Raw genomic sequence first — 13,239 nt, 5'->3', positions numbered from 1 at the left:
AATGAAAATCCCAGCACAGTGGATCCCATGGTGTAGGGATCTCTTGGTTTCCCACCTCTGATCTGTAGAGTTTTACATGCTAATACTCCAACTCCACTCCCTACAGGCCCTTACACAGCTGTTTACACACACCAACCCCTGGCTGGCAGGTGCTCACACACTCTCCTCCCTAGCTGGCAGACATATACATGCCTGGCCCCTTATACCTGTTACACAGGCAACCCACACATCTGCTCTCTGGGATCTGGCTCACTGACACTTCCCCTCTCTGCTACGTGATCTTCCTGGCTAATGCAGGCACTCTTCTTCTCTGCACCCAGACATCCAGCACACATCTCCTGACAGCATCTTTTCATCGGGACATACGCACATTGCTCCCCAACATGTGGAAAACACGCACTCTCCGCACCCTGATCCTAAGAGCTACACAGACCTTTGCATACTGTACTGTGTTTACCAATACGTAGCACAAAGACACTCAAGCTATCGTAGGGCAGGGACCTGGCATGCATGCTTTCTTTGCCTGAAATTCCCTGCTCTCTGGTTGTATTCAGAGGGACACATGCTAAAGACCTATTGATTCTTGGGGCCAAATTCAACCCTGGCGTAAGCAGGGTCACCCACACTGATGCCAATGAGCTGTACCCTCTAAATATGGCCCTAAGAACATATAGGCTATTGTAGGGAGGCGTGGCTGACCACTACAGAGGCCCCAGTCCAGCAAAGCACGTAAACACATGGGTAGCATTAATCATACCAGTAGTTCCACTGAAGTAAACAGGACTCCGACTGCTCGTGCTTAAAGTTATGCATATGCTTAAGTGCTTTGCTGCTTTGGGGCCTAAGTCCCTGTAGCAGACAAATTCACTGACTTCGCAGCCAGCGGACCAGGCATATTGCTCCTAATCCGAAGAACTTTTTCCATCACTTTCAGTTTCTGCGGGAGGTTATGACCTTTTCCATAGGAAGCACTTTATTTTCCCGTACAGAACTGCATGTTTTTTTTTTAAAAATCCCATTCTATCGACTTCGGTTCAAGAAGGTCTCAGAGCTATGCAGAGCGGGGGGTGAATCTGAGGGTGTAATGCAAATAACTATAGTGTCTTTATATCAGGAGGAATCAGAGCTTTCAAAAGAACATGGTTTGAATATTAGCAGAGAAAGCAGGCAGCTATGCATGTTATCTATGTAAGTAGAAAAATTGAAAGCAATTACCTTGTCTCCTTGGAATCCAATATCTCCTGGAACACCTGGCAGTCCCTGATCACCCTGAATACACATCACCAAAGAAAGTTACAATATACACCGTCAATGGCAAAACCGTCCAGGTCTATAGGAAATTATTTCAGGCCCCTTTCAAACAGAACTGGTGACAAACTAAAAGTCATAATCCATCACAACAATCTTGAGCAAAATATGCCTTTTCCAACAACAAATCTGAACTGAGAAACAAAACCACAGGAGAGAGAAAATACAAATACCTGTGCCTGCTGCAAAAAATGTTAGATGAGAAGACTACAGGCTGCTTTTCCCTTGCTAGTAGCAACACATAGGTGATGAATGTCAAAATACAGCTGAGCAAAACAGCCAGCTTGCTTATTGGTAAATGGAACTTTCCTCTTAGGTTGTTCTCCTCTACAGAGCCTGGCTCCCAGGGGTTTCTGAAGGCATAGCCTGGAACTGGGAGAACTGATCAACCCCTTCCCCTATAAAAGTATTGAACATCTACTGAAATCCCTCAGTACCAACCTACTGCAGAAATCTAGGCTGGGATTTCCAAAGGGGTTTAAGCACTCAATGCTGGCTTACTTTCAATGAGACTTAGGTCCCTTTGAGAATCACAGCCACGAAGCCTGACTAAGAAATGGGCAGGCTAGCACTGAGCTGTTAGGGAGATGACCCAATACGGGACCTTTGTTTTCTCCAAATTGGAAGAGGATCCCTATTCTCTGGGCACTTAGAAACAACTGTCCCATCAGAGGAACTGATTAGGAAATCAGATTTGGGAAATCTGCTCTAATGAATAGAGAGGAAAGGGAGGGGGGAGGCAGTTTCTCTCCCCAACACAAATGCGAGAAGTAATCTTTGTAAAAGTTTTGCATGACGACAAGGCCAAATAGCAGCAAATGCTATGGAGGCAGTGTCCCATATACATTGTTCCTCCAGTCCATCCAGACCTGGCTTTCTTATAAGAGAGCAGCACAGAGCAATGCATACAGCTATACTTCTAAACAGAATCTGTATGGAAGACCACGAACTTTAGATGTAGAGTCACAGACTTCCAACACTTGATAAAAAAGCCCCACGAGGAGAGATTCCACTCAGGTTAACAACTGAGCACTCAGTGATTATAGAGATTAATGAACATAACTGCGTCTCCAAATGCACAGAAGAAGATCAGTGGAAGTGCCACCACTTCGTTAAGATGAACCCTGAGTACGGGAGTCATTAGTTGCACTGTCCAGCCCATCTCCTTGCTAATGCTGGATGGTTCCAATTTTTGAATGTTCTAATTTTTCTAGTCTTTTGTCCACCCTAGCCTTGAAAATCCCAACTCACTGGGCCACTCTCCCTTGCCCTGAGAGATGGGAGAGCAGCCTGGGGTGAAGAAGCTGGGTTTGTTCTGAGAACCAGCCTGCCTTTGTCAAACCTGGTAACTGAGAGCCATAAGAAAAGGTTTATTTGTTTCATAACCAAGCTATGATATAATATGCATTAAAAAAGCTGCTTAAAAAGGAAAATACATGGAGGTCCCAGACTTGCGCAGGCTAAAAAGATTCCAGCTAAAGACTGAAGTGCTCATGGATGGAAGTGATACTTTATTTTACATACAGCCATTGATACAGATCATCTGAAAGAGAAATCAGTCTTCAATCATCTTGATGAGGTAGGGGTGAGGAAAGAAATGGCAGTTCATGGGAAATCCGTAAAGACGATGTTAAGGAACAGAGTTCCAAGTTTGGATGTGCAGAGGGGCTTCTACCTTACCAAAAGCAGATTAGTTATGGACAGTTCCACATTATCTTTCTGGAACTAACCATGCTCTTTGGAACTGGGGCTTCCCCATAAGAGGTTATAATGAAGACAAGAGATCCTCCAGTAGAAGAGAGGCCTGGTTTATGTGAGACTAGAGCCCGTACCCATTGTCATTAACCTTCAAGGCACTGAGGGTATAGAACCACTCATGGGATGGATTCAGGAAGCACTACCCAAGTGTGGCATACCCCATGTATATCCGTCCAGCTGCTATCCATGGCGCCAAACAGTCTATAGCCTTTCAGCAGTGTGGCTGGAACGTGTGTGTGTTTGACATGGATTAGGCACATTTTGTTGCAAAGCATGCAGAAACTTTTAATTCCTCTGTTGTGCTGCCTCATACAATCGGTGCTGGGAAGGGGGATAACTACCTCAAAGAGCTTGGAGCAGACCTCCCTGGCAAAGGGGTGAAGGGAGCTTTCCTTCACTGTGGGAAAAACAACCCAGTAGCTGGAGTAGGCCAGAAGACCATGTGCTTCTCCTGTAACCATCTGGGCTAGGAAACTGTAATAGCAGGGTTTAACGTGATACTGCAGCTGTAAAACTGAAGTAACTCTAGCTATCCTTAGGAAGATCCTGTAAACCACAGCTCTGAGGAGAACTGCTGGGCCTACCGTTAATTCCCATTTTCCCTCTGGAGCGGCATGGCTCTCACATTAGGAATTCCAGCCTGCTGGCTTGTCACCGCCTAAGGATGCCCCCACCAGCCCTGCTCTGCGATTCCAGTGCAGCAAAGTGGGGAAATCTCCACCAAGAGAGAGAGACGCACACACTGGGCCAAATTCTGCAAGCCCTGATGGAAGGTGACAGAGCCCCACCTTGCCAAGCAGGATGCGGAACACTCTCAAAGCCCTCAGTCCCTTTCAGACCTTTGCTCGGCAGCAAGAAGTGGCAGATGGAATGAATTTGGCCAATCAAGGCTGCTCTCATCTGAACTGAGTTAATAATTACAAAAGATTACTGATTATTGTCAGCCTGGCGGGGGTGAATGCTGCACCACTCCTGCTGATTCAGCATTTCTGTCTCCAGATACTGTCTAATGTCTGGGCTATATATATAAAATGTATAGCTCCACATGGGGCTGGAGTTTAACTCCACATTCACCAGAGGAGAGCAGAGCTGGTGCTTTCATTCCCCCTTCTCTTCTGGTTCTGTAATGGGCTGCCCCTTCTACACACCTCCTGCAATAAATTCTTTGGCCACTTTCTAGGGAAGCCGTCTCTGCATTCCTGAACAGGACATCAGCAACTGCCTTCCAAGAATCTACCCCAGGTTTTTTACACAAGACCCAACCCATGCTGGGACAAGACCCTGGAATCTGAGTTAGGAGTCAGTATGGATGCCCAGCCAGAGTAGACATGCTCAATAAAGCTGGCAGTTTCTTTCTACGGAGCCTTCAAGCCATCTACGCTAGCTAGTAACCAGGTTGTAAGAAGGTATGGTTGACATGCAAACTCAACCTGGTTAGCATATGAAGACTTTCAAAGGTGACTAGTCAGTTTGGGTGCCCAATCTGACACACCTAAAAGGGCCGGGGCATTCAAAGGATGGGTACTCAGCACTTCCTGGACGTGAGCCCCCATTAAGATGTCTGAGATTGGGCACCCAAAGTCACTAGACACTTGAAATTCTTGGCTGTGGTTCCTTACTGTTTTGACCCCGGTTTGTGAGCAGGATTGTTAACAAGACTGTCAGTCTCGAACATAGCTGTGACATGCAGATGGGACCTCCCACCCATGTACTGCTGTGTACATGAGTCAGGCAGTCCTACTTCCCAGATGCGTCTGTGGAAGGGCATTCTAAAGTGCAAGGTACCATGCAAAAACATACCCCACTTAGTACCTCCGGCAGGGCCTGCTTGAGACAGAGGGAGCCTGGGCAGCTGACACAAACACGGATGTGCAGTGTGAAGGGTGTGCACAAACCAACACACTTGACACGTGGTTGTGTATGGGAAATGCTGCCGTGTGGAGGCCGAACTGTGTTAGCTGTAACTAGGTCAAGCTGAGCGTGTCAGAGCCCAGTTATGCTTCAGAAGGTTTTATCTGTGATGTGGATGGGGACTTCAGTGCATTCAGCCAAGAAGTTTTCCATAACCTTAGCCACCACACCCAACAGAAAGGGATTTGTATTAGTCAGGAAGTGATAGAGGTACTAATCACTGTCTGTTTGCAGAGGCAACACGCAGGAAAGGACAAATGCTGGCAACATCCCAGAGATGGTGGTAGACAAACTCTCAGACAAGATAGATACAAAAGGGAAACATGGGCGCCAAGGAAGTGTCTTAGGTTTCTGGCCTTTAGAGCAAAGTAGAGGTTTGGATAAAGGAGACAGTGGAAGGTAGTGATGAAGTCAAGATCTGACAGACAGAAAAGGGATATTAAGGGATCAGAGAAAGGCCATGGGCCACAGAAAACTCATGTAAAATGCACATCAGAGGTGGAAACTAGTAATGAGATATCCAGGATGTGAATGCAGAACAGACCCTTACTTTAAAGTCACGTCTCCCACTCCACTCTATGCATAGGGGCACCATGACCAAAATGGAGGGCAATCTGGGGACTGCACCCTCACTACGAAAGGAGTTTCACTACATCCAAGACTTCTATTAACAGATTCAATTGTATAGCATATATGGAGGAAGAAAGATGCTGAGGCACCGAGCAGTGGTTGGGATGGAACATAGTTTCACAGAAATGAAAGAGGAAGGAAGCAAAAGGGAAAAGATGTCTTGCTGCTAAGGAAATAGACTGGAACTCGGGAACTGGGTTCAATTCCTGCCTTTGCCAGAGACTTCCTGGGTGACCTTGGGCACATCATTTCATCTCTCTGTGCCTCAGTTCCCCACATGTAAAATGATGATGATAATCCTTCCTTTGTCAGTCTTGTCTATTTAGACTCTTTGTAAGCACTTTGAGGGCAGGGACTGTCTCTTCCTGTGTGTATATTCAGCGCTAGCACAACCAGGTCCAGTATCAGACAGGGTCTATATGTTCTACTAGAATACCAATAATTAAAAACATAATACAGCAAGATAGGAGAGAAGACACCTGTTTCTTGCTCATGGTGCACAATATAAAAATTGACAGAGTGATCAATATGACCAAAAGATGCACTAAGATAAAGAAGCATGAGACCAAATGAATACAGCAGGTTACTGATCACTTAGAAAAGCTAAGTCTAGGTATTAGAAACAAGCCAACTGGCTGCATACCAATGCCAAAAAAAAAAAAATCACAAAACCAAAAAGCTGAAAAACACAGGCCGAAAGAAAAACACACTTTCCCAATCTCACTACTGAGCTGATATGTCTCGTTTGTATCTGTGCAAGTGAGTGCAGCATATTTGGAGATTTTGGCCTCTCGAGTAAAAGACTTTATAGTTAAAATATCAAAACTGACTGCGGTCACCTGTGTGAAAGAGAACTAGGCTGTCAAATTCGACATGGGTTTTATTTACTTGGCCCTGTGTTTCCCAGGGCTTTGGCTGTGTGACTGCTGGAAAGGATGCCCCCAAGCCATCTGGAAGCTTTCTCCCATTTGTGATATCATCGTTGATCTGATTTTCTGACAGTGCCCCAGGATATTGAAATGAAAAGTCAACTCATTAAGGATAGAGAAGGCTTGAGCTAGATCATTTGTCATTCTTGGAGTGGGAAAGGGCCTTAATGAAATCCAGGCAGGAAGTGTGCCCAGTCAGAGGAGGATGCAACGGGAGAGGTGGTCAGAGAAGGGAGAGAAAACGCTGGGTTCTTCCAACCTTGCTGAGAAAGAAAGAGAGAGAGAGGCCAAAAGCAGGATGGCTGGTAGCAATGAAGGAACAATAGGTAGGGGCCAGGGCACTAGACTGGGACACAGGAGATCCAGATCCAATCCCCTAGAACTTTCTGACTTCCCAGGGGTGTTGTAAAGATAAATACATTAAGGACCGTGACGCACGTAGTGCGTTAAATAGACAGATCTGATAATCTTTGTAAAAAGGGGAGAATGATATTGCCTGTGAGGCCTAAAACACTGGCCAATCCGTAAGAGATTCAGCATCTTAAGGACAAGCCAATTCTTCAGGGAGAGCAGGCTGCATTGCCGGGAGAGTTCGTGGGCCCTTGGAGTTAGGGCTGGGTCAGGATTCCTGCTTATAGCGACCATGACTTACCCTTATAGGGAAGTCTCCCTTCCGCCCAAACATGCCTTGCCGCCAGTTGTGCCCCCCACTCTCCCAGAAGGGTGAGGTGTTATAGAGCAGAAGCTGATCCTGGGTACATTGGAGCGCGACAGTGACCTGCTAGCACAATGCAGGGCACGAGGGCATCTGGCTCCTTGACCTGGCTTAGTGCCGATCGACCACAGTTTAAAACCAGCAGCAAGTGAATGAATGCAACAGTGCCATTAAAGCACCCCCCGAAAATGGGAGGGGGACAATACAATTACTACCCCTTTGCTCTATCCTCCCAAGCAGTCAACATCATAAGGCTAATTACCCTATTGCATTTCCCTCTTCTGAAGGAAGAAACAAACCCTACAACCAAGCATCTGCAGGAGGGTGTCGTTTATGGGAGTTAGACCTGTCTACACTCACACTTGCTCTGGTTTAACTCACGCTGCATTTTAAACCAATTTAGTTAAACCATTGCAACTCCCACCCCTTATTTCTACTTTAAAGTGGCTTGTATCAATTTAGTTTAAGTTGATTCTTCCTTATCAGCAAACTAAATTGATATAAACCAATCTTAACCTGAAATAAGAGCGGCTACATGAGGTTTTACATCTCTTAACGTTGTTTTTTAATCGAGGTTCCAGTAGGTAAGTCTCATCCAGCTTCTGTGCTGGTCTCTCAATCACCTTCCTCAGGAGAAGAAAGAACATGGCCTGCATGTTTGTGTCATATTGTGAGACACCCTGAAACATGCCCTAATAAATGAAAGTGGCAACAATGCTGATAAAGCCCTACCTCTACCCCATCCAGTGATAAGATCTAAACGCATAACAACAAAACCACATTGTCATACAATGCATTATATATAACCCAAACACAATAGCATCATTGTAAAGACAGAGGAGCTGACCGGGATTAGCCTAGAAAACTCATCTGAAAGGGAAATATTACCCAATGGGGTTTTCTGCCCCCCCGCCCCTTTTTTTTTTTTAAAGGAAGTGGTGCTGAAATGAGGTGAAGGCTCTCAGGGACGTAATTTTTCACACCAGGGGCTTTCCATAGCATAGATTCTGGTCACCAGTAAGATTCATGCTGATCTCAAATCTACACCTTAACAGTTGTGTCTACACTTGTTACCAGAAAAACTAAAAGGGTAAGCTCATATACACTGTAGCAATGTTCCCACCCCATGTGATGCCATGGGAAGAGTTCTGTAGGCCAGGGGCAGGATGGACATTTTATTTAAAAAGAAAGGAAAATATAGATGGGAGTGTCAAGAAAGGAGAACAGATGATAAATGATGAAGAGGATGGGATTTCTGGTAGACAGCCAGAAAAGGAAGGAGAATGGGGCACATAATGTGGTGCAGAATACGAAACAGAAGCTACAAGTGGGATTTCACATGCAGAATAAAACACAGTGCAATAAGGGAGTATTCAGATCACCTTATCACCTTTCAGTCCATGTTCTCCAGGGTTTCCCATCAGCCCCTGAAAAAAGAGGAAGCCCAAGTTGAGTTTGAGCACGGTATCTTGAAGACCTGAATCAGGTCTAAGTCACCGACAGGGCTAATGGGACCATACACCAAAATGCATGGCATCCAGGGTTATCTGGTCTGGGCCACAGGTCTCTCTCCTCATACAGCCTCTGAGGTGGATCATCGGATTTACTGCCAATTACCCCCTGCGGTCTGAAGTTGCACAGAGAAAATGCTCCTTGCATTCCCCAGTAATCCACACCTGGTGCAGACTGCCAGAGTGATGTTCTGTCTACCATCCTTCACTGGTCAGTGGACAAATATTACTGCCCAACCTTCTCCTCATAAAGACAACCACTTTCACCCAAACAATGAACTGAACAATCTTCAGACAGAGTCAGTCCTGGTTTGGACAGATAAGAGAGCACAAGGCTTAGTTACTCCCTTACCTTTAGTCCCTTTGGTCCTGGATAGCCTATTGGTCCGAAAGCACCCATATCTCCCTGGTAAGAGAAACACAATAAATCAAATTTATTAGGTGTGTAGCTGATGGATCCTGATATATGGCATGAAAACCCTCCTGCCAGGGCCTCTAACCCTATTCACCAGTTCACTGGGTTGAGTAACATATAAAGAGGATTTTCTTGCTGTTTGAAAACTTAAGAGCCACATTCTGTTCTCCTTAAAGTTAATGGAAGTTTTGCCATTGACTTCAATGGAAGCAGGATCCTGTTAGTCAAGAGATTTATAATCAGTGTATAGGTAGCTTCTCAGTATAGAAATACCAAGTATATGTCTTACAGAATAATGAAGTAAGAAGAGCAACTTCTACAAGCATCACATTTTTAATTCAGAACGAAGGACACCAAACACACTTTGTAAACGTAACTAACTGATGCGGAAGTTCTCCTCAGGGATCACTTCATCCGCTACTGAAATGCAGCCAACTGTGTAGAGAATTGTTGCAGTTCAGCAATGCACAACACCAGAAGAACAAAGGAATGTTCCGGTCCTGCTCCCATAGAAGTTCATGTGCTTCAATGGGAATAAGGACAGGCCCTAAAATAAGAAATATAGACTATCTATAGAAATATAACCAGCTGAAACCTACTCAGTGAAATTAAGTAGGTGGAATACCACCTACCTTCCCAAACTCAATATGGGATTAACATCTAAGGAATATACACCAAGAAAGTTCTACACATATAGAATCTAAAATGTGTGCTGCTGAAGGTGTGGAGGAGGTAGGAGACTAACAAAGAAAGGAGAATAATATGAAGTTAGGAAAGCTATGGATTAAATTCAGCAGATTCTTGGATCTACATTCAAGTCTAAGGCTCAAATCTAGACCTGGTTGAAGCAGGTGCAACTCCAACAAAGTAGGTCTGAAATTTGACCCAATTACTTTTGTACCGTCTCCTGCAAAGCTTGCCACATAATCTGTTTCACAGTTTAAAAAGTACTTCCGTAACAGAGCAGCACTGCTACGCTGAAGCAGTCAAAGGTAACAGGCCAATACCCTGCTGCATTTTTATTTCTGTTGTTTCTTTATTCTTAAATTGTTAGCCCCTGAGCTCTCTTAGCAGACTCCTATGCTGGGATTGTAAGAAGAGCCTAAGGAAGTATGAAACTGAATGGGAGTTGGGTGCCTAACTTCATTAGATTCCTTTGAAAATCCTAGCCCCAGTTTATTGGATACCTAGTGAGATCTTGGCAAGGGTGGCCTGGCTCATTAGCTGCCTTTGTACAGCTCCCTTGCTACATTTTCAACCATTCACTGTGGCCGGTGCTTTAAACACCACTGATGTTGTACCATGAGCCCTGGCGAATTGATAGATTTCCCTCCATCCCTCTGTCCATGGGGATTAAAGAAGCGTTATAGATGGATCAACATCTGCAGTGAAAAGTCCTTTCCAGAAGAAATCCCAGAAGTTCTAAATGAGCTCCTACTCCAAAAGTTCCTCAAATCCAGCAGTGGCGAGGAGAAAGGTGCAATTCATTCAAGAAGATTTCCACATCCAGGGCCATCTCCTACAGTGCATGAAGCATCATATTCCAATATGCGATACACATGGAGCTGACGTTCATGGGTATGAGCTACCCAGAGCAGAGGAGACAATGGCTGGCTCCTGTTAAGTTAGAAAGTGGTCCTCTGATTCCTGTCGCATCCAACATTTCAAACCTGAGCCCTCCTTGCGGATAGCAATCTATCTGAATCCCTAATGCTCCCTCAGAGGTTGAAACAATCTGTTCATCTTTTAATTCAATAACATCTTTGTATTTGAATCCTGGATTGAGGTTTATTTACAAGTCTGTCTTTGGCATTGTTTTAAAAAGTAGTTTTCAAACCATTTGCATTTTGCAAACCATTTAAACTCCAGAGGAGAAATGGCTGGGTTAATTCAGAACTTTAATTTACACTAACATTCTGCTGAGGAGGCATTTTTTCAGTGCTAGTATAAAGGCACATTCCCAGGGCTGCTATTTTCTATCATATTATTACAAGCATTTATTTGGCAGTCATTGGTATCACAATTGGGAAAGTTACAGGGTTTAAATTGAGACATAGCACCATGCGCCCATGGCTGCTGCCGCCTGCAGCTTCACAAGTCTGCTAAGAAACCAAAGTTTAATCACTGGGAACGGTTGGGCATAGAGGTACATCTTACAGCTCATCTGAGATGCACCAGATTCATATTTAGTCAGATTTCTGGATCAGAATTTCTCCCATTCTCTTTAGTTCTTGAATAGCGATGGATTTTCCTCTTCCATTATCTGTGGCACTAAACCATTACATGAGCCACATGAATGAGGTCGAAAGAACACACACTTTAATTATACTTTGTCTGCTCTGGTGTCTAGTAAACATACCAGTTCATGTACTATTAACTGAATTTCACAGGTGCTCTCTGCAGAGGGCTGACTTAGAGCTAGAGCCATATGGCTAGCACTGCAATACTAACTCCAAAGGGATATTTTCCACCTCCAGTTCGGTCACTACAGACATGTATTTGTGCATACAAAAGGAAGAGGTGAAAGCTCACTCAGACTCCATTTCTCTTTTTTCCTATGGAACCTCAGAGTTACAAACAACCTCCATACTCGAGGTGCTCGTAACTGAACAAAACGTTAGGGTTCTTTCAAAAGTTTACAACTGAACAATGACTTTATCCAGCTTTGAAACTTTACTATGCAGAAGAAAAAATGCTGCTTTCCCTTTTTTTCGTAGCTTATGTTTAACACAGTCCAGTACTGTATTTGCTTTTCTTTTTTTCTTTTTTGTCATCTCTGCTGCTGCCTGATTGTGTACTTCCAGTAGCAAATGAGGTGTGTGGTTGACTGGTCAGTTTGTAACTCTGAGGTTCTGCTGTACTCTTCCCTTTCTCAGGAGGAAACAGCTACACCTTTGCTGGTTCCTTGGAAGATGCTGATGGCAACTTTCTCAGCACCGGTCAAAGTTGGTTTATTTTTGCTGGAGCTGCTCATCACCACAGAGATTTAGGAACAGTATTTTAGTCCTCAAGAGCTTGATGTTGTTTCTCTGGCTCAAGCGGAGCTTTATGAGGCTTTTAAAAAAGGATATTGAAACAATCACGGATCCAGCAAGGAAAGCAACATGCAAGGATGCTGGAGTTCTATCGACTCTGATTTCTGTCATCTGTGGATGGGAGAGAGAAGGACTAGGAGATGGGGAAGGATAAAAAAAAAGTCAGGGAAAGGCATACCCCAACCGCCTGGAAATTCTGCTATGGTGAGGACTCTTTACCCTTGTAGCACTAATGCGTCAGGCTAGAAAAGACGCTAGAGTTCATGTTATTAAAATAAAAAGCTTTCACAGGTCTGTATTCAAACAGGCTTCTGATTGCTCTCTCCCCCATGAAGGGAGCCAGTGATACAGTGCACCAAGCTCTCCTGTAATGTGTAAATAAACAGGGAAGCCTTTGCTGGAGGAATATTTCTATAACAGGAGGTCATGTGGCTGCAGACTCACTGTGAGTGCTGAGCTGAGGCTGTATTAAAACAGATCCCCTTTTCATACCTTCCAGCATAAAGGCTTCTTGTAGGAACACATTTACTTAGTGCTCACCCACACGGTTAATTACGAAAGTAGGAGGCTCCAGTTACAACTAATTCTGCTCTTCAGCCTTCGAACAGCAAAGCAAAAAACCCCTGCAGGGAGCTCGGAAGCCACTGGAAAATGGGGCCGTGGCCCTCTGAGCATTCAGAACTGGGACAGGAGTAAACTACTGCATGGAGTTTGGCAGGGTGAAGTTATGTGGGCTTCAAGACACGCAGTGCATGAACCCAACAATTGATGTCATCTTAAGGAAGCTGTCCTAGCCATGCCTAGTCAGATTGCTGACCCTGGTCTAGGAAAAGAGCCTCTTGCCACCAGCTGAGAAGAGAGAGGAGATGGGGGTAGAGGAGATCCACCATCTCCCCCTTTCTTACTGTGTGTGGCAGGGAGGATGGAGGGATGATAAGGAGACGGGGATGAGGTGGAGTGGAAAGAGGTTGGGAGGCCCCCTCCTAGGTCAGCCTTACTAAGGGTTTCCTATAACTCACCCACTCTC

General features: G+C 44.8%; 1 protein-coding gene across 6 annotated transcripts in view; it reads right to left on the bottom strand.

Moving 5' to 3' along the window:
* The window catches only part of LOC102932197 (collagen alpha-1(XXVII) chain B), a 299,945-nt gene that overhangs the window by 110,856 nt on the left and 175,850 nt on the right, over nt 1-13,239 (bottom strand). For all 6 annotated transcript variants that reach the window (XR_006286160.1, XM_043530414.1, XM_043530416.1 and 3 more), the window contains 3 exons: nt 9,115-9,168; nt 8,634-8,678; nt 1,216-1,269 (listed from right to left, as the gene is read on the bottom strand). Coding sequence is in view for 5 of the 6 variants with exons in the window: in XM_043530414.1 (XP_043386349.1) it covers nt 1,216-1,269; nt 8,634-8,678; nt 9,115-9,168 (153 nt within the window). In the remaining variant the exon portion in view is untranslated. The remainder of the gene's footprint in view (nt 1-1,215; nt 1,270-8,633; nt 8,679-9,114; nt 9,169-13,239) is intronic.

Source organism: Chelonia mydas, chromosome 16 (assembly GCF_015237465.2).
Source record: "Chelonia mydas isolate rCheMyd1 chromosome 16, rCheMyd1.pri.v2, whole genome shotgun sequence".
NCBI classification, from domain to species: domain Eukaryota; kingdom Metazoa; phylum Chordata; order Testudines; family Cheloniidae; genus Chelonia; species Chelonia mydas.
This window is presented reverse-complemented; position numbering and strand designations above follow the sequence as displayed.